The 21,475-nt window shown below is 40.5% G+C and overlaps 1 protein-coding gene across 1 annotated transcript in view; it reads right to left on the bottom strand.

Annotated features, from left to right (window-relative positions):
- The window catches only part of RTN4 (reticulon 4), a 250,703-nt gene that overhangs the window by 19,454 nt on the left and 209,774 nt on the right, over nt 1-21,475 (bottom strand). The window contains exons 4-5 of the mRNA XM_044055159.1: nt 18,063-18,132; nt 17,578-17,624 (exon numbers count right to left, since the gene is read on the bottom strand). Coding sequence (XP_043911094.1) covers nt 17,578-17,624; nt 18,063-18,132 — 117 coding nt within the window. The remainder of the gene's footprint in view (nt 1-17,577; nt 17,625-18,062; nt 18,133-21,475) is intronic.

Below are 21,475 nucleotides of genomic sequence, written 5' to 3'. Positions count from 1 at the left end.
GTCAGATCCAAGATGAGATGGAGATGGTAAAAGCCCCATCTCAATCGGAGCCTTGAGCAAACTCCGCATCATGCTGTCCATGTCGGAGTGGGAGTCTAGAGGACCTAGAAGAGACTGAAGAGTGGGTAAGACCCTCAGAGGGGATGTTGATTTTTCTCATCTTTGTGTATGGCTCCAAGACCTTGGATCCAAAGCATTCAGACCTGAAGACCTGTACGGAGATGGTGAACCCATCCCTGAATGAAAACTACCTCAGTCGAATTTGAAGGCATCCTAAGAGCTGTAGTTATCAGATCAGAGTAGGTCAGATCAGAGAAGCGACATCTGGAGAAAACACCTGCACCAATAAGCTCCTCTGATCCAAAGGAAACATGATCTTTCTAGGATCCAACAGCAGCAGATCTGCTAATTTTTTCCTTTTTTCAGAAACTGGAGCAGAAGCCCCAGCGGAGGCTGGAGGGGCCCATTTCTTTGGCTCCTTTGAGATCCCAGGCTTGGTAGATTGACCAGACGAGGGTAAACGCCCTTTCAATATCAACTTATTGCAGCAATCTGCTAAAGCGCGGGGGTTAAAAAGCCACACACACTTCACATTCCAGACACAAGCAATATATGCATTTGTCATGAGAGTTTGAATATGGGAGTTTGTGCCCCGGAAAAGACGCACCATTTAAATCCGGTGTATTTGTCCACCATTGAGCATACACACACCACACAAAAGTGCACACGGAGACAGTAAAAAAACACACACACAACTGTAACCTCCAAAAGAAGAGTATTCAACAAATTAAAGATGCAGGGAAAGTTTCTCTATTTAAAAGAAAAGAAACTGTTGGCAAAGGGGGGAAAGGGACACAAGGCCAATGGCTGCTCAGGAGGGAAAAAAGCACAGGAAGGCAGAAAAACATAGCCCCAAAGCCAACAATCACTTGAGAATGGGAGGAGAGGTATAGAAAAAAAGTTATAATAGACTACATAACAGATAAAGACAAAGGATAGCCAATAATCACTGAAAGCAACACTTAACTGGAGATGCAGCTTGAGACCAATGCAATCACATCTAGCCAGGAAGGTGGTAAACGAGATCTGAGGAGTTGGAATAGATACAGGACATTATGGGAGTGGAAGGAGCTTGAGATTAGTAGCATCTGTCTTTTGGAACAGCTGATTCAGATCAGCTATCAGATCCAAGGACCAAGTGGTAAGAAAGAATAAAATGGTCAACATCAGATCTGAAGTATAATCTGCAAGAAAGTCTCCATGAATAGATGGTATCCCAAGGAACTTAGGAGGGAAGAAAGTGAGACCTGGAAGATTTTATTTAACAGTATTTTATAAGGTAGGGGAATTGCCAACATCTTGGAAGAAAAATGTGAAGGCTGTATTACCCAAGAACAGTGAAGACTAGTCCAGACTCCACTTAATACAGGTCTACTTTAGAGCAACAAAATGCCACTTACCCAAAACCCATATCAGACATGAAAACACCGACAGCACCAACACACTGATGTCACGGAACACCGACTAACCACTCCAGGTAAGTAACTGCTTGGCCATCCAACAAACATGTAACCGTAACAAAACCAACCTCACACCCTCGTAACTAAATATACAAACTCCGAAATGGCACTACTATGAGGGTAAGGGGCAAAGTTCAACAGGATGGCCAAGTGGTTACTTAATTGGAGTGGTTAGTCGGTGTTCCGGGACATCGGTGTGTTGGTGCTGTCTGTGTTTTCATGTCTGATATGTGTTTCGGGTAAGTGGCATTTTGTTGTTCTAAAGTAGACCTCAATACAGATCCATTTCAATTTTAAACCATTAGTGTGTTTATCTCTATAGTAGCTAAAGAATGAAAGGTGTTGGCAAAATTGATACATGTGGATCAATGTCGTACTGTGCAGGGGAGACATATTTCACATTAATAGAATAGATTATCCAGAGGGAAGCAGAATGCAAGAAAATACCGCTGCTGCTGGCGAGTCTTGATGCAGAGAAAATATCTAAATAAGCTGTGATTAAGAGTAGGGTAATTGTAGCATTTGCATTCCTTGACACAAGGTTAATTAGGAGGAGAAATGAAGGATCAGAGGCAAAATTAAAAGTAGGAGAGCTCCTCTCTGATATGTTGTGTTTGAACAGTGGAACCAGGCAGGGATGCACTCATTCCCCTTTATTTGCTTTACATGTACAGCCACTGGCAAAAAATAAAGTACGCAGAAATGCAAGGATGACTAGTATGGCAATCAATAAAAATTGACTATTTGTAAGACATTGTTTTGCACCTGATAAAGCCAGAAAAGGATTTCAGTACTGTGAAACATTTTGAGAGAGTTTCAAGTCTTTTCGGAATAGATAATTACTGAAGATAAAGCAAAGGTTATATAGTAGTAATTTATGCACCCCCACACAAATTAGTTCAGCAGTACCCATATTTATGGGGACACAATAAGATGAAATATTTAGGAGTATGGATTAAAAAAGTTTTCAATTACTGCAGCTAAGGATATGTGAGAAGAGATTAAACAAGATAACAAGAACTGAGAAACTGGAATCCCTTGCTTACAGATAGTAAGATACAAGCACTGGGAATATTTTCAGTCCTTTAATTTCATATATGGGTAAGGCATATTTCAGAGAAGTTATGGACAATAATAAAGAGTTGAAGGAATTTAATAGAGTATAGGCAGAGAGAAAAATACTGGGATCCTAAGCGAAAGACAGCACTGGTAGAGTTTTTAGCCGAATCTAGAACATAAGCTGCTGTTAAAAAAAGGAATAATTAGTAGAGCATATAAAAACACTGCATAATAACCAAAAATCAGAGAAGGTTAGAAAGGATTGAGAAGAGAGAGAGTAATAAAGAAATAACAGGGGGCTATATGTACGCCTCCCAAATAAAGTCTAGAAGATTTAGGATCTTTGCAAGAAGTGTTTACATAGGTATTTTTTTTTATACCCCAAGTAGACTCTAAAGAACTTTTCATCAACTAGACAGCAAATGTTAGGAGGAGTGATGGGGAAAAGAGAAATCTGGAACATTTTCTGAGTGCGTAATGAGCTGGCAGACTTAAAATTCCCTGTTGACTACTCAGAAATGCTGAGCAAATTGGTATGACTAAGGAAATGATTTTCTGAGCTACGATACAGAATCGGAATTGTCTAGACACAGTAAAGCCTTCCTCAGTCTAATTATGGTGACTGCCAAAAAAGCAACTACTAGAAAATGGAAATCCAAGTCTAAATCAACTGTACTAAAAGTAGTGTAATCGTAAGCGATAAAACTGGAAATGGGATCTTTAGAAAAGGGTAGGAGCAAATTATAGAAAAAAATGGAGATTGTGGGGCCAATACATACAGACAAGGAATGAGGTTTAAAAAGGGCAGGATACGAATGAGCTATGTAATGTTTGACTGACAGTGACTAGATAGATAAGTGATGTATAACATTTGCAGTCAATGTGGTAGGATTGCCTGTGTCTTAAAAAAAATCATTATTAAATTATCACTTAAACAAGAGAGCTGAAGGAATTTATCTGGGAGGGGAAGAGGCAAGAGTTAAATAGGATAAGCTGACCTTTCCCACTGAACAAGGGTAACAGAGTGGCATGAAGCCAAAATGTTTGGACTACAGACTGCCCTTCCTATTACGGACTGATAAGAGTATAAGCTAAGAATTAAGTTAAAGACCTTCTCTTGCAGAGTTTTTAATTGACTCTAGAACAGAAGCTGCTGTTGAGAGAGAATAAGTAGGGCAAATAAAATACTGTACGATAACTATAAGAATCAGAGAATGTCAGTGAAGACTGGGAAGAGACTGGAAAAGCAATTTACAATTGAACAGGCATACGTATGTCTCCTAAGTATGCAATGAAGTCTAGAAAATTTAGAATCTTTGCTTGGAACTGTCTGCATAGGTATTTTTTATACCCCAAGCAGACGTTAATTTTTCCTCACATAGACTAAATGTTTGGAGGTGTGATGGAGAAAGATGCAAGTGGGAACATGAGTTTTGAGAATGTAATCAATTTGCATATTTTAGAAATTTCCAGAGTTCTCTGTCAAATATTGGGTGAGCAAATACCTGTAACTAAGGATACAATTTTTTTTTGAGCTGGGACACAAGATCCGAATTACCCAGGCATATTAAGGTCTTAAGTTTAATTCTTCTGGCTGCCAAAAAAGCAATTACTAGAGAATGGAAATTAAAAATCCAAGCCAACTGTATTTGAAATAGTGAATACTGTAAGAAAAAAAAAACTGGGACAGGGATCTTTAAAAAGGGAAGGAGCAAATTAAACAGAAATAATGGAAATTGTTGGAACAATACATGCAGAATAATGTTCGGGAGGAGTGAGGTTTAAGGAAAAACAGGAATTCAGTAATTTACATAATTAGAATGATGATTACAAAGAAAAGTGTGCTGTATAATTTATGCAACTGGAGAAGTGTTAATAAGGTTTGTTTTCTTTTCTGTTAATATATGTCTATACCTTAAGTTATAGTTTAATACTAGTGTTTGAAATAATAAATTAAAATAAATTGAGGTGAGAGTGTGAACAAGGTAGGGCAGAAAATGTTTGTATTTTAGTTAAGAGGTGTGGTATAAAGCAGGTTTACAGGTAATTATTTACATGGCTAGCAAGATATTAGCGGTAGAGAAGTGGGGGATGACCAGCATCACAAAACTATGTATATGGCTGAGAAATGCTAGCAATACTATTCAGGTACTGGTGAAGACTGGTTGTGGGGCACATACAGTTAAAGTGTTTCACAATATGGTAAGCTGAAAACAAAATTGGCATTTATCCTGGACATAGAGGAGCAGATCCACTGACTTGATAGGTGAAGGTTTAGTTGCATTTTAAATTATTTGCATTCTGAATTTCTTTCAGTGCTAGTGGGATGTGCTTCCCTAGTTTAACAGCACTTCTTGAATACAGAGTCTCACCTGCAGTATTAGAAGATTTTGTTGTAGTGATTTTTCTCCAGAGTATAAACTTGTACTGGAAGACTAGCATTGTATTATGACCTGGGCAAATTTCAGGCTTAGAGAGAAGTCTGAGTATTTTAACTGGCTGACAGAGGTAAGCAATATGGTAGTTCTACCCAGTTTAATGTTCTGAGGGCTAGGCAGTGTTATGTTCTATTGCTATAGTTCACTGCAAATCTGGTTATTTATTAAAACATTACTCAAGTTTGGACAGCTGTGACACTTGGTTAGTGAAGCCTGGGGAAGCACAGAGGAAAGATGGCAGTAAAAGTGCAGACTGTACATCTTCTGGCTATGTCTGAGCTGGGTTTTTGCTTTGCAATGTACCTAGCTTCTGATGAGCTTTTTTTTTAACCATATGTAATATATGGTGGTTGAATTTCAAATAGTCATCAATGATGACACCAAGTGATCGTGTGGTTTATCATGGGGGTGCTGGCACAGATTATAGCAAATAGTATAGTATGATTTTGGTAGATACTTTTTGAGGTAAAGAGAAGTAATTTAGTTTTACAGGTTCAGTAGTAATTGAATTATTTTGCCATGCTTCAATTGGCAAGGATTGTTGTGCAAGGTTTTGGAACTCAGAAATTTGGCAAAGGAGACTAGGGTTAAGCCAGTGCATTGAACTGGAGTAGTATTTTTCTGTAGCAGTGTAGAGGTTACTGAACAGTACTTTCAAAGTACATGGCCTAGTATAGATCTTTGTGGGACACCAATAAATATAGGTAAGTAGGGGAAGAAATTCTCCCATTTCACTGCTTGTGCTTTGTTTGAGAGGTAGCTATAGAACCCCTGCGGTGAAGAGCTGGGAAGGCCTAAGGATGATAGTTTATGCAAGAGTTTCCTCAGTGGGAGACCATATCAAAAGCTTTTGACAAGTCTAGGAAGATGGAGACCAGGCTTCCAGCATTTCCATGGGTGTTGACAGTTGAAATTCAGCAAAGCAGTAGTTGCGCAGTGATAATCACAGAAGCTGTGCTGGGTTGAAGACAGAACCTGGTTATCTATTAGTTTAAAAGTTGTGTAGGTTTTGATAGAGCCAATAAGGTGGCAAATGGCCTATAATTCGTAAAGACCTGTATTGATTCCACCTTTGTGCAGTGCAATAGTGAACGCTTTTTCCAAGGGGAGGGGAATTTATTTTCAGATATGGATATACTTATAAAAACTGAAGATGAATATGCAATAACCTCAGCTGCTACTTTAAGATATTTGCCAGGTATGTTGTCAGGGGCAGTTGTAGTTGGCTTTAACTTCGAGGTATTCTTTGATAGTATCTGGAAACTGGTTGGAAGTAGAAATGTTGAAGATTATTTGATTGAGTAGGCACATCAGGAGTTTGATCAATCACCTGGTTGCAAAACAACTAAATGAAGTCACAAGCACATACACAAAGAAAATGTGATCCCTGACTAAATGTGCAGCATAACTAGGGGGTCCAATAAGCCACAAAAACTGCAAATAAAACAAAAATAGCAAATGCCAGTAGAGAACCAAACAATTTAATAAAAATTTTTAGAGAGTTTATTAAATTATGTTTGGTCCTCTACTGGCACTCACAGTTCTTGTTTTACTTCTATTTTTTGTGGCTTACTGGGCCTCTTGCTGTGCTGCACATTTAGTCTGATTTAGTCACCGGGTTGGTTAATGACTGTACAGTCTATATAAAGCGGGTACCGAATTGGCTGGCTATGGCATCATTTTGGTTGTGCGTGTTTGGTGCTAGCTGTATAGCTTGGCCTGGATTTAACAGTTCATTGAACAGTTCTGGATTATTAGAGCATATGTATTGATTGGTTGAGCAATAGGCTTTATCATTAGTGAGAAGTTTTGTTAGGCATCTTAACTGTCTATATGCTAAAGTGGGAGTTTTGGTTTTGTGCAGACTTCATGCCTTATCTCTGTTTCAGGAGTTGTTTAAGGAAAGCCATGAGGTAGGGTTGGCTTTTTTTTTACTCTGAGGGTGGATACTGTGTTTAGAACACCTAGAACGATTTTATTAAATTCTGCAACAGCATCATCTCTGGGGAATGCCTTTAGTGACTCCCGGTTAAGGAGATGTAATGTACTAAAAGTGTTTTCATAAAAAGTAGCAAGTCTTCTTAGTAGGCTGTAATGATGCATTGTGGGGCTGTTGCTTTGGTATCTTATGGTATAAATTGGTAAGTGATCAATTAAGCTAACAGAGTCCCATGGGATATTTTATTTGGATCCAGTCAAGGATTAAAAGTTTGCCTGCGGCTTTATTCTATCTAGATGGTGTAGTTATTCGTTTGGCAAACTTGTTTGACAGATGTACAACTTTTTGAATTTTCAACTTTGCCAGTCCATACCATTCCCAATATTATTGTTTCAGGAGTGACTTTTGAGAAGGCCCAGCAGTATTTCTAAAAGCACAGGTAGCAGAGGTGTTAACCTTTCTCCATCTATCCATAGCCCTATCTTCATCCATCGGTAGGGCATTAGCATTGGGAAGAAGTGTAGAGGGCTTATCTGGAGAGTGGAGAGAGCTACTACAGAAGGGTCTTCCCTACATTTTTGTACAAGTATTTTAGGTAATCAGGCACCTTGTAAAACCACCTGGTCTTTTGGGAGCTGGTGGTTGAGAATCTGGTGCAGAAGAGGACTGAAAGGGGTACTGGAAAGCCTCTGGTATGGGAGGGAAGGGGACAGGGGTAAGCATCCCAAAAATGCCTGCAAAACATATTTTGATCAGAGATACGAGTGGATTGCCATTAAAAGTGTTTCATCATGTTTTGGACAGGAAGCTTCCTCAAATAGGGGAATATGGTGACAGGGAGTCCTCTTCATCGGAAGAAATTTGTCCTGGGGAATGCAGCAGACAGTAAATAGTCTAGAGAATGGTCAGAATCAAATTATTGATCTTCAGAAGAGGAAACCAACGCAGGTTTTTGAGTAGCCTATGGTTGAGGAGACCCAAAGCAGGGTCTCCCACCCTGATTGGAAGAGAAGAAATGCCCTAAAGTACCCATCAGAATCCAGCATTTCTTTTCATCAAAACTTATGATTATGTTTACAATCGCAATCATGTAAAAGCACTCATTCATGGACACATCAAGCAGAGTAGCTGAAAGACTTCTTAAATGTGGCCCTGACTCCTTGAGATCTGGTAATGCCTAAAGATGTGCACTAATGACCAAGTGGCCAGTGCAAAAAAAAATGTCTACAACAGACTATCAAAGTAAGAGGTGGAGTTAACTCCTCTACTGGAGTGGGTTCCGCCAGCAGCATTTGCTAAAGGACAACTGGTTAGCTGATGGTAAAAGATAATGCACTTGAGTAATCTATTTAGAGGACTTCTTAAGTAACTAAGACCTTCCCTCTCTGAAGGCAAGATAGGCAAAAAGTTGACCTATTTTTCTGAGCTTATGTACTCTTCTCAAGCAGCACAAGGACTGTTCAAGTGTGCAACCACAGTGTAAAAGGCCCTCTTTCTATGGCTTCTGTTGCCAAAGAAAAAAGGTTGACAGACTGGTTCAAAAACACCTCCAAAACACCTTCAAGCAAAAAATATGGACTCTCCTTAAGAGACACTCCCTGCCTTCCAGAAACGAACACTCATTGGATGGTGCAGTGGTGCAGCAGTAGCTTTGTTGCTTCACAGCAAGAAGTTTTCCGGTTCGATTCTTGGCTAGAGTGCCTTCTCTGTGTGGAGTCTGCATGCCCTCCCTGCATTAGTGTGGCTTTCCTCTGGGTGCTCCAGTTTCCCTCCACATTCAAAGACATGCATCTGGAGTGTTTTACCCCCAGGCCTCTGCTGAAAATTGGCTTTGCTCCAAGTTGGATAACAAATGTTAAATAAATAAAAATAAACAGGTATGACCTTCCTACACATGGGCCTAAACCTCTCATGCATCACACTGAGATGGCGGCCATCATACACTGTCCAACAAAACAAACTTTAAAGCTTCCTTATCTACTAATCACAAATTTATTTTATTTGATATTTGGTAACCAGGCAAGTCGACTGGTAAACTGACTTTAGCCATGGACCCAGGCTCCAGAGTAGCAAAATATACAATACAAAATTAAAAACAATCAAAATACATCACATTATATGATGACAAAAATGCATAACAAAATTAAATAGAAAAAATGGGTAGCAAGAAACCGTTACAATATTTTAAACAAAAACAATGTATATTCCAGTTACAGTAATTCTACAAGCTTACAGCACTGTCTAGTGTTGGTAGTTTCTTCCACTAGACGCTACTTCAGTTTAGCCCTAATGCCATCTAATGTTATTTGAGGTGTATTTCTCTGGGTAGTTGATTCCATGATGTTGGCCTGAACTTAGTGAAGGCCCTTTTCCCCATGGTAGTACCAAAACATAGTCTCAAAACGATGCATGTGTGCGCGCTTGGGGGGGGGGGGGGGGGACTGACCTTGCAAGATGATTTTGTACAACTCAGTGCTGAATAGCATTAGTAGCTCAGCTAGTACCCAGTAACTAATGAAACCTCTGAGATCTCAGTGGTGTGTATACTTGTCAGCATAAAGTACAGAATGACAGCTTTTGCTTTCAATACATATAGTTTTGTGTGTTGATGTTATAGTGGAGTGGAGTGTTAAAAGGTAGGATGCATTCAGTTTTGGGAATGAGAACATTTCTAGCTATAGACCATCTTGCAGGTGGTGATTAGCTGTGAAATTTTCTAACAAGGTTTCAGTTGTGAAAGTATCGTCAACTGTATTGTCTGTATATCTTCACACTTTTAAGCCAGGGTCAAAAAGGACTTTTTGCTGCACACTGGGTACTGGATTTGGGCTCTTACTACCATCAGGAAGACTGGCCATTTTCCTGTGGAGTAGCAAACAGGTTAATAGGTAGACACCAGGCCAATGGCCACAAGGGTCTAGGCCTGGCAGTGGGATCCAACCAAATTTCTTGAGGTTATGTTGGAGGAGGGCTGGCCATCACTGTCTGGATCTGTACCAGAGACATTGGGGGGGGGGGGGGGGCACGACTAACAGCAATTTTCCCATATTATTGGTCAAGGATGCTCTTAAGGTTAGAAATGGACTCTACTTCATATGAATGGGAAGCCTGCTCTAGAGCACTGGTGCTTGGCTTTGTGTGTGTGTGTGTGTGTGTGTGTGTGTGTGTGTGTGTGTGTGTGTGTGTGTGTGTGTGTGTGTGTGTGTGTGTGTGTGTGTGGCCCACAAGCACACATCTTAAACAGGGCAATAAAAACTCAGTGGTAGTGTGTCAGACACCAATGGGAGGGTTTAGGTAAAGTTAGTGACAGGGAAGGTCATTCTACTGCCTGTGCCCAAGGATGAAGCAGGCTACTTAATGGATGAAAGGGGTACTGGAAAGCCAGGTCTAGACAGATCACTTTTTATGGATACCTCTCCTGTGAGTCACTGTCCAGAGGCTAAGCCAGATTCACCCAGCCATGGTGAAGGGCACTCACCTCTGTGGTGAGTTGGCCAGGGCACTGGTAGACACAAAGCATTAATATGGCTGCCTGAATAACAACCCCCCATTGAATAAGCTCTTACTCAGATCCAGGATGAAATTATTGGGCAAGTGATTGAATGGGCTGTGTCTTACCAGAGGAGGAGCTTGATAGTCAGCAGGCATAGGGGATGGGGGGTTGTAAGAAAAAATTCTAGTCTTCCATTTTCAAACCTTACAATGAGGCACAGAACCAAAAGGAATGGTGGGGAAATGTACAGTAACCTCCACTACCAAGGGAGGGCACGCATCCATCATCTCTTTCTCGTTGCTGATCAGAGCAGTGAAATAACCCATAATGTCTCCATCTCAGATGGCAAAAATAGGTTAATCCAGCAAATGCCCCTTCCCTGGAAAACCCTACAGAGGCATGAACTCTGAAGCTGGAGGTACAGGACAGAAGGCCTAGCTCAGAGCATTCATTTGCAGCTCATTTACTTTCCCAAAGATATGAATTACTGAGAGAAAGAGGCCTGTGTCTATGGCTCAATGCCAGACAAACCTCTGTGCACAGCTGGTACAATACTGTGCTCTCTTGCTTGTTCAGGTACAAGCATAGCAAAACTGGCAATGTGTGAGTGAAGACCGCAGAAAAAACATCCTCCAAGAATTCAGGGCCAGGAATACTGCTCTGAGCTCTACCTGACATGAAGCTCTATTCTTCAATTGGGAACAAACTCCCTACACCAACGGCGAGTTCAGGTGAGCTCACCAGCTCACAAGAAAAGCACATATTAGGATCTATGACAGGCTTATCTGTAGAAGGTTTAAGTACCACCAGGTGGTTGGTGGGGCTAGACTACTCCCATACTACATCTGCTGGAAAAAGAATTACAAGTCTACAAGCATATGGTGCGTCTCTAGAGCCACTGACACACTAGTCCAAAGCACACATAAGTAGTGAAAATTAATCAAGATTACAGCAGCCATCATGTCTAGAAGGCACTTCAACATCTAAGCCTGGAAATTGCACTGTATTCTCACCTAGATGGCAAACACAGGCATTCTTGTCCCATTTCCAAGGACAGGAATGGGCAACACTGTCCACTGAAGGGACTTCCTAAAACTGGATCACAGAACTTCTTCCAGTTTGTGGACTACCCCCCCCCCCTTATGATTTCACAGATTGGGGTGCCTCTGGTATAGAAACACCACAGGCTATGGTCACCCTAACTAAAACACTGAAGAGTCTGGACAGTGAGGAAAACCCAAATATCAAAACTTTATACTGGACATGACTGTCCACCTACAGTGTAGCCTTCTGCATGAACCCCAGGGTCTGATGCACAAAATTATGTTACGCATATTCAGTAACACCATCCAGGCCCTCTGTGGGAACAGAGGCAAGACCCCAGTTAGGCTGACAAACCAGAAACAAATACAGAAATGTGTTGGCTGAACTCACCAAGTTTAAAAACCGGAAAGAACAGTCTAGCCCCTTCAGGGCCAGGTATAGCATTAAGCAAACATCCACATCCTCCAGTACCAGAACAACTGCTACAGCCCCTTTCAAGAGTAGAGTAAGGACCTGCTCCAGAAGAGCACCAAAATGGCCTGATCCAGTGGAGTCCTCAATAGTGGAAGACTTACAAGCTTGAGCATGTTAACTGAAGGAAACATCTAACACGCACTATGTGAATGAACTGAGACCTCCCAACCAACTGACAGTTTAATCATGAGCAAGACTGGGTGCAAGAACAAAAACTAGCAATATGAATGACACTGCCAGAAAATCTATACAATATTTCTGGACCTTTCTTGGATTCTGCAGAGGTCTCTTTTTTTTTTGGGGGGGGGGGGGGCAGGTGCAGCAGACAAAGGCATAGAAGAGGCGAGGGGATCAGAGGCCTTACAAAGAGGACAAGTCTGGTTTCCTCTTCAGGAGGTCACTTTCCCTGTCCTGGGCATGCTGAATGAAAACCTATCCCCCCAAATATTGCCTTCAGGTAATCTTTTTTTTCTGATATCCTTAAAAGTGAGGAATTTCAATCATACCATCTTGTACAGACAAGCATTTGAGCCAAAAATCTCAGTCAAAATTAAAGGTCATCAAGTTTCAAGAGTGTTGGGGCATAACAGAGGACTTGCATCTACATACTGCAGAGGGGTTAACAAGGCAGATTCAGGATACCTGTAAGCTGACTTAACAGCATCTCAAATTAGCACCAGCATCCACAGTTCCATTATTCAAGAAAGTCTGGCAAACAATTCTGTGAATAGGGGATAAAGGTCAAAGGTTAGTATAACCTGATCCTCTCAATCTCAGGGGCATCTTCAATGACAGGTAAAGACGAGAGGTGGTTGGGTAAGCAAGCAAAGGCTTATACAGCACAAAAAAAACATGGCAAAGAATGTGAACTTTGTAATGCCAAGGGTGGGATGGAGTATTTGTTACCAATACAAATCTGGTATCAGGTATATGCATATGAAAGACAAAGCACATCACTGGAGCAATGTGGGTGCTCATACCCGCCACTTGGGGAGAGTTACGGGGTCAGATACCTTGATCACCCATGCTAATACCTGCTTACAGACAGCATTCTGACAGATGGGGAGAAGTGGGACTGGCAGGAGCAGAGGATGTATTGTTAGGGACAACAGTCCTCTCCATATGTCCCTCAGGCCGCCAATTTAAACAATGTGGATGGAGGGGTTGGCTGCAGGAAGTTTGGCAGTTGGCAGTCCCTGGATGGGGTTTGGCACAGCCTTCAAGTCTGCATGGACAATGACATCCTGCTGCTCTCTCTCCTAGTATCAACAGCCACGTGCCATTTACTGAGATATTTAACAGTAGATGGTCCCAGCAAAACAAAGGAAAGTAATTTACTCAAGTCTCCTGCTTTTTCCAGAAAACAGCAGTCCCCAAGTCCAGTCTGAGGGAAGTGAAAAATATTCATTTTCTCCAAGCATAACAAGCTGGATGCCTAGTCAAACAGCAAAGCAAATGTTGAAACTTCTATGCTGAGGCACATACTGCAAGCTCCTTATCTGCTACCACCTCTGGACAGAACTGTTTTAGTACCATAAACATTCTACAGTGCAAAGATTCATATGATGAAAATACTTCAAGTTGCATGAAAAGGGGTAGCTTTGTGGTCCTGGACTGGCAGGTTGCAGCCCTTCCAAATGCAAAAATTATGATTTTATTTGCTAACCCCCTTAAAAATAGCCATCTGACCCAATTTTGAGAACTTTGGCTTCAATCTCTCTAAAGTACATGCGTGGGTTTGATTTGGCTAGATTTGTTTGAAAACACACCAACCTTTTATCCTTGTATCCCATTTACAGAAAAACAGGTTCAGACATGTTGGCAGGTGTGGAGGTAGGAAGGACATAATACTCAAATGGACCAGTACTAACATCAAAATAAGGACTGCCCAGTGACATAAAAAGTTCAATATTTTATCAGGAGGAATCATGCAAACTTTCTACATGACTTATTTTGCAGAGTCTGAGCAAAAATTATCTGCTGTAACAGCAAAGTTCCTAGCAAGGGTGTGAAATCACATGCATACCTTGTCTTTCCCTTAAGGGAACAATATCAAAGATTTCAGACAATTAGTTTTAATGTCTTGGATACCCACTGTGGTGGTGCTGCGGTAGCGTTGTCGCCTCACAGTAAGACACTGTTCGGTTCGATTCTCAGCTAGAGCATCTTCTGCGTGGAGACGTGCGTGAATGGGCGTACCTTCTTGGAGGTTGTGCGTCAGAGCTGGTAACTCGGTACGTAAAAATAAACTACCAATCATTAGCAGACCGGAGTTCTGCTGTGGTGACCCCTAACCGGGAAAAGCAGAAAGACAGTTTAAAAAATGTTTTGACTCATAAGACATGGAGTGACTTGCATACAATACTGCAAATGAGGAGACATTTGTTTAGTAGCACTATGCATGCCACTGCTAACAACTATGGAGAAAAGCATATTTTTGTGTGTCCATGTGCAAGTGTATAGGTGTGCAGGAGGGATGCATAATGACATGAAATATATTGTGGCCATTATGTATTCTTTCATACAATCACAGACATCTAATGTTTACACAATGAACAAAGTGGCTGCAACTGGATGTGTGTCCGCAAGTGTGCACACTTGGGTGTTTATTTTGGCTGATTTTATTTTACTGCAATCTGATCTCTGAAGTGTATATAGTTAAAATAGCTACAGATGCTTGGTACAGGGTTCTCTGTGACTGCAAGTGATGACTGACCCCGTTTTTGTTTTGTTAAGGTTAGTCATTCTGGCTTTGCAGTACTAAATGCATATTTCTGTAAAGCAGATTGGTGTACTTTACTATGACTATTCAGTGAAGCAAAGTTACAAATACATTACAGTGACAGTAATTTTTTATCAGAGTCATGCACTGGAAGTGTTCCTAATTAAATAAGTGGTTGTAATTGCTGGGTTGCTGGGTATGGCAATCAGCTGCAGATGAAAATGACTGACCTTGCTGTTTTGATAAAATTAAACCATTAATGTGGCTTTATAAAACTAGAGTACCCTTATATGAAGCAACCTGGAAGACTTTTACTGTGGCCATTTATTTTAAACAGAATTAGACAACTGAGAGATGTGCAGTCAAAGTAGCTGCAGTTGATGGGTACAGGATTGTGTCCAAAAATGACTGTGGAGGGGGGAATGCAGTGCATCCAAAAATGATAGTTACAATTGTTCACTTTCCATCACTGTTGAGCATTAGCACTGCATACAATAAGTGGCTATTTTATCTTGCATCTATCTTGGTAGGACATGTGTAAGAGCTAACAACTGGCCCAGTGGTGTGGAGTGAGTGGCATTGCCACCTCATGTCTTGGTTCTGTGGCCGAGTTCTTTGCTATTACCCATTCTGAGTGGAGCCTTATGTTCTCCCAGTCTCTTTGTAGGTTTCAACTATGTTCAGATTTCCCAGACACCCCAAAGGCAATGCAATATATGAATGCATCCTCCTCCAGTTTATCTTAAGTGTGCAGTTATCTTATGATTAACTTAATTTGGTAGGAGCAGGGTGTGTATGGGTGACAAATTATCAACTTTATCTGTGAACAGACACTACAGGCATGCATACTTCTTTTTACTGCTAGCGAGAAGAGTTAATTATCTTTCAAAAATAAGGCATAAAGTGCATCACAAAGCATTTAGACCCTCAGAGCTTCTGCAGACTAAGCTGCAAGACCACAAGCTTTATAGGGGGATTCTGAAAAGTTTAGTACGGGACATGCTTAAACTCTCCCTGGGCCCCATGTAGTCTAAAAATAAGCTCTGCTCAGAGAAGTACTCAGTCAATTTTGTGGATGCTGAGGATAGTGTGGTCATTTCTTTCCTTCCTCACAATCAAACCTCGAGAGGTATGCAATTAAGGTAAGTACAGCTCGTCTAAGAGTAGTTTGCTGCCTAGAAATAACAAGCTAATAGCCAAATACAAGACGTGTACACGTGTGGCTAACTTTTTGTTGAGAGGAGTTAAGGAAGCATTCCAAGTAAGTCTGACAGCAACAGTTTGAAAAAATGTTACTGTAACCATTTGTTCTTTGGCAAGTTCAGAGGAGTCGTCGAAAGTGGCCATCATTTAAGGTAGGGATAACAAGGCATGTTTTATATGCATGTCAGCTGCAACTTAAAATATATTTGACATCTGTTTGTTTACTTTTATCCTATTCTAACACCAGAATATTACATTGGGGGGGGGGGGGTACTATTCCCAAATCCAATTTAAATGTATCCTCACAAACATACTGGCATAAATTTGTTGGGAGCTGCTGTAGCTTTGGACATAGCTTACTTCCTGCCTGGGCAAAAAAAAAAAAAAAAAAAAAAAAAAAAAGATGGGTTTTGTTCAGGTTATCATTGGATCCAAAGGTTGGGAAAGAGCATCTGAGTACCTAGAACTCCATGACATCTGGAAATCTAGCAGCTGCCAGACCCCCCCCCCCCCGGCTTAGTTCACTTACTTGATCCAATTACAGTGCAACGCTGACAGATGGAGGATTCAAGATTCAAAGTAAACTTTGTCACTTAGGACTACATATGTGTAAACCTAAATGAAATTACAAGATCAGTTCATCATGAGAGTACACAGAAGCATAGGATACAACAAATGCAACATTAAGACATATCAAGTAAAACTGGAAAATAGTGTAAAAGGTCCAGATGTAGGGAGGTCAGACTGGGAAAGGGCAGCTTGTGGACAATAGGAGAGAGGGACCAGTGTGCAGCAGGGAGTTTCCCATGGAGCCCCTTGTCTAGGGCTGCAGTTCACTCAAGACCAGCCATGCTGATCACAAGGGGATATCTGTGAAGTATTTACTCAAACTGGATAAAATGAGTGGGTACTAAGACATGATTGATACCACCTGTTTGATTATATGTAAATGGTTACTGACTTACCACAATATAGCCATGTCCAATTCTAGCTTGTCGCATTGATTCAGCTGCTTCCTGTAGCTGCCACCCGGTTTTGAAGTCACCCGCCACTACTGCAAATATACTTGAAGTAAAAACTTGATTATGGGAGATCATTGCTGTGGTCTAAGTTGCCACCTTCCTTTCTACAGGACTCAGGGGTATACTTACTGACCATTCCTGATGAGATAAGACATCTGCCTTATGGACAGTTTTTCCTGGAGGATTGAGTGATGATAAACAAGGTGGGAGGGGGCAGACATATTGCCGTGTTCAGTATTACTTATGGACACAAAGTGTAACAGATGAGAATTGTATTGTATTTCAACATTTTTTTTGCTGGTTGCTTGGGTTCCAGTTAACTGAGACTTTACTGTAAAATACAGACTTTTGATGAGAAAAGCTTTACAATGCTCAGAAACTAGACTACACTTGACCTTCAGTGAAAACACATTCTTGCCTCTCCAAGTCAGATACCACTCTTCTCATTCCTAAGATTTATTAGCCAAGACAGACAGAATAAATTGTATTATAAAAAAGGAAACTGCACTCACTGAAACTAGAGTTAAAATAAAGCAAAGGCAACACAAAAAGCAGAGTTAAAACAAGAACAGCATTTCTATCACCTGCATTCTATAATCCTCTTCTAAATACCAGATATTTGAAGTCTCTCAAAACTAAACAGAAAAACATCTGAATCCTTACCTGATGTCTTTCATAAATAACTGGGACACTGAATAGGTAGACCAGAGCTGTCGAAAAAAAAATAAATGTGTAAATTACAAAGAACCGTTTCTATTATGGCACACTTTAGACATAAAAAAAAACTAATGACTTGCAGATTTCATGCAAGTTATTTTTTTAAGCAGAAGCCTGTCAAATGCACAGAGTGCTTGACAGACTACGTTTCAGTGAAAGATCACTGCTCATAGGGTGTGCTTCTGTTCAGTGCAGAAAGATTTTGGAGATTATAAATACCAGCTTCAAAATGGGAGAAAGTTGCTTTGCTTTAGAAGAAACTGGGTGTCACTGAACTGACCAGTCTTTTTGAAGTAATCTCAAAGTTGGATACTACAATGCACAGCCAACACAATGTTTTACAGAATGAATAAACTGATTTAACAGTGATCATCTCCACCCATTAGGCTTGGAATAGCTTATGCAATTAACTGCAATCGCTTTATACTCACCCAATATCAGAAGAGTAAGGCCATTAAACAAGGCGCCAACATAGGTAAGCAACCACATCACCACTGCAAACTGTAGGCAAGAAGAAAAAATACCTATTAAACTAGAAAAAACACCAAGATAAAGGTTCAGCATTTGTTCTCTCGGGAAGGGGTACAGAACGTTTACATTAAAAAGCACTGAATCAACAAGATTAGATAACTGTTTTGTTTTCTAATGTTACCATCTGTTCCTGTCTCACCTACCTCTTTTAATCTCCTTAAAACTATGATACCCGCTCTGCTATAACAGATACTTATGCAGTTGGTCTTCATCCTCATCAGCATCACAACAATCTAAGGTGCTAGACTTAAGAATACTTTACCCCAAAACAACCAAAGTTGCGATTCTCTGAGAGGTATGGTTAGCAATGAGATATATATGCATTCTGAAGAGTTTCTAGTTATGTCTGCAAAAACCCAGGCTCATCTCCAGCCTCTAAACTATTCTCTCCATACAAAGCTTAATCAGACGCAACTTTAGCAATCCAGGCAATTTAAATCAATTCCTGAACTTTGACTATCAACCTAGACTCGGACATAATCACGGCCAGCGAACCACCTTTGTGACATTCTATACTTCATTAAACTCTAGATTTGTTTGTTATCCTTCAGTATATTTAGAACAATGAACCTGTAACACTGCATCATGCAACAAACCCAAAATGTAACTGCTTACTAAATAAAGATTGGTGATGTTGCTCAGCAGAAAAAAATGCATTTTAGCTATATATAGTCAGTATATAAAATTTCCCATGTTTTACCTGTTATAGTACTTTTGAAGGAGAGCTAACCTTTGAACCAAACTAGCCAAATAAGTCAGTTGTTAAAACTGGATTTTAATATTCAGGATGACTTACTGACATCAAAAAGGCCAGACTAAACACCAAAAGTATACATGAAAATAATACCCATCTGTTAACCAGCTAGGCCCGCTATGCTAACTGGCCCTTTTCAGAAGGGATGTCTGCTTATCTTTGCCACACAGTTCCAGGGTATAGAGGTCAACCTCTGTTACCCAATTACTCTGTGCGGAATTTTGGATAAAAGTCTCCCAGTCTCTGGATGATTTTCTCTCTGGATTTCTCTCGCTTCCAAAAACATGCTGTGTGTGATGGTGGGGACATTAAACTAGCTACAAAAGCACAACAGGAATGTACATGTGTATGTATACACAGATATATGCTGATTTATTGAAATGCACAAGCACAGCTGCATAGGAGACTGATACCAGCATCTTGAAAATCTATTCAACCCCCCCCCCCAAAAAAAACCCATTGGTTAACAACCAAAACTCTGTCCCAAAATTCAGACGCACTGTTTGAACAGTGGTAAGGTTACTGAGAGTCTTTAAGGCAAGGGTTAAAATTGGGGTTATGGGCAGGGATAGAGTTAGGAAGGATAAGTGGGGGGGGGGGGGTTGCTTCCCTTGCATCACCTTACTAATGCATGCTAACCCCAACCCCACACCTCACCTTAGAAAGGCCCTTCCCGTAACACTACCATTTCACAGGTCAGTCAGACAAGTACACTAACACTCTTACCTTAAGGCAATAACTTAGTATAGCAGAAAGTTTTGACAATCCCAAACCCACAATTATCTAATCCATATGTTGTCAATCTTTTGACATCACCAGCACTCACAGCACTTCTGACAAATTTTTTCAAGCACTACACTCAGTGAGCTGACATTTCAACAGAATGAAATTAATCCATATAGGTGCGCTTACAAACATAACTTTGTTTTACTTGGCCTCAGTCCCCAAGGCCCAGGCAACAAACCAAAAATAGTAGCAGAAGAACTAAAACAAATGTATAACTGTTTGCTTTGCCTTCAAAATGTGCTTTATTTTTAAGTCTCCAAAATGTGCTTTATTTTTAAGTCTCAACTGCAGCATTAACAGTAAAAATATTTTCTTAAAGGGGAAAAAACCCTATCTTGTGGGCAAACATGCAACAAACAAGAACCAATTAAGAAATTCCTAAACTATTCAGTTATATGTAGTTGAATATTTAACTTAACAGGTACAATACAGCGACAGTATTTTTGGCAAAGTTACTCTCTCTGCTGTATGCAAGCCTGTCTTTCTCTAGGGTCTATATTAGATCGGTGAATGCTTAAACAAGCGAACGCTGACTGATCGACCTTATTTTAGCAAATGTTAAAAATATCAAAGCAACAAACTAATTTTTTCCTAGGGAAAGAATTCGGTTGTCTGTTTCTGTTGCTTCGGTATTTTCAGTGCTGTGGTGGAAAGTTATGGGTCGGATTCAGGTAAGTGTGCGATTGTGTGGATGTGAGTGTTAGAGTGGGTTAGGGCTCGGGTTAGGTATGTGTGCGATTGTGTGGACGTGAGGGTTAGGGCGGGTTTATGCGAGTTAGGGAGCGGGTGATGTGAGTGTGCGATAGTGACGGACCTTAGGGTTAGGGTTTGGGTTAAGGTAAATGGATAGTTAGTGGTGTGTGCATAGTTTAGTGTAGGGTTAGGTGTCAGATTTCAGGTGTACATGTGTGGATTTCTGTTTGGTGTGTATGTGTTGTGTGTATGTGTTTGGATCAGCTATCCCTGGGGGGGGGGGGGGGGGGGGGAATCGCTGATCTGACCGTTCGAGATTGTAAGCTTTCGCTTAGATAAGGTTGATCAATCTTTTTTAAGAGTTCGCTGATCTAATATAGTCCCTTTTTCTAATGAATGTTCACTGTATACCTATGCAAGCTATGCATATGTTCAGTTTTTAAACTGTGTGTATGTAAGCTATTACAAAGCTCATACATTTCCACATATTTTGTAGTCCTTCTGATATCATGTAACTAATGTAACTGCCAAAACTGGTGTTAAAATACAGAGCTTTTCTCCACTGAAAAAGGGTTTTCTCAGTCTGACTTTCCCAGTAACAGACAAATAATGCTTATGAGGTACTTAATGATAGTACAAGTGGTTTTAGTCGATCAAAATGTAGGGCATCAACAATCAATTACAGACCTGCAAATTCTACAGATGACTCAAATGTGACCGCCTCAAAGTGGAAGGTAAAAAATATGCTGGGGGGGGGGCTGCATCCAGGAATCCACACACTAGCATAAGTGAGGAAAGTGATGAGAGGGATTTCCAAGAAATGCAACTGTGTAAGGGACTTGTAAAGCAGGTTTCTGTAATGAATCAGGGGGGCACTTAAAGTTTGTGCTATTATCTCATTCTCTCAATGCCTCAAGTTAATATGAACACACCACTTTTATTTCAAGCTCTTATTTTGTTCTTGAAAAAAACAGTGACACTTGGATTCCAATTAATAATCAACAGGGGGTAAGCTTTAGTACAGAACAGCGGGTAGAAAAAACATGGATTTTCTGACCAAGCTAAGTGTTCAGCTATGCT

The sequence above is a fragment of the Protopterus annectens genome, chromosome 1.part2 (genome assembly GCF_019279795.1).
Source record: "Protopterus annectens isolate FY-2018-M chromosome 1.part2, PAN1.0, whole genome shotgun sequence".
Classification (NCBI taxonomy): Eukaryota; Metazoa; Chordata; order Ceratodontiformes; family Protopteridae; genus Protopterus; species Protopterus annectens.
The sequence above is the reverse complement of the archived record's forward strand: the minus strand, read 5'-3'. Positions and strand labels throughout refer to the sequence as shown.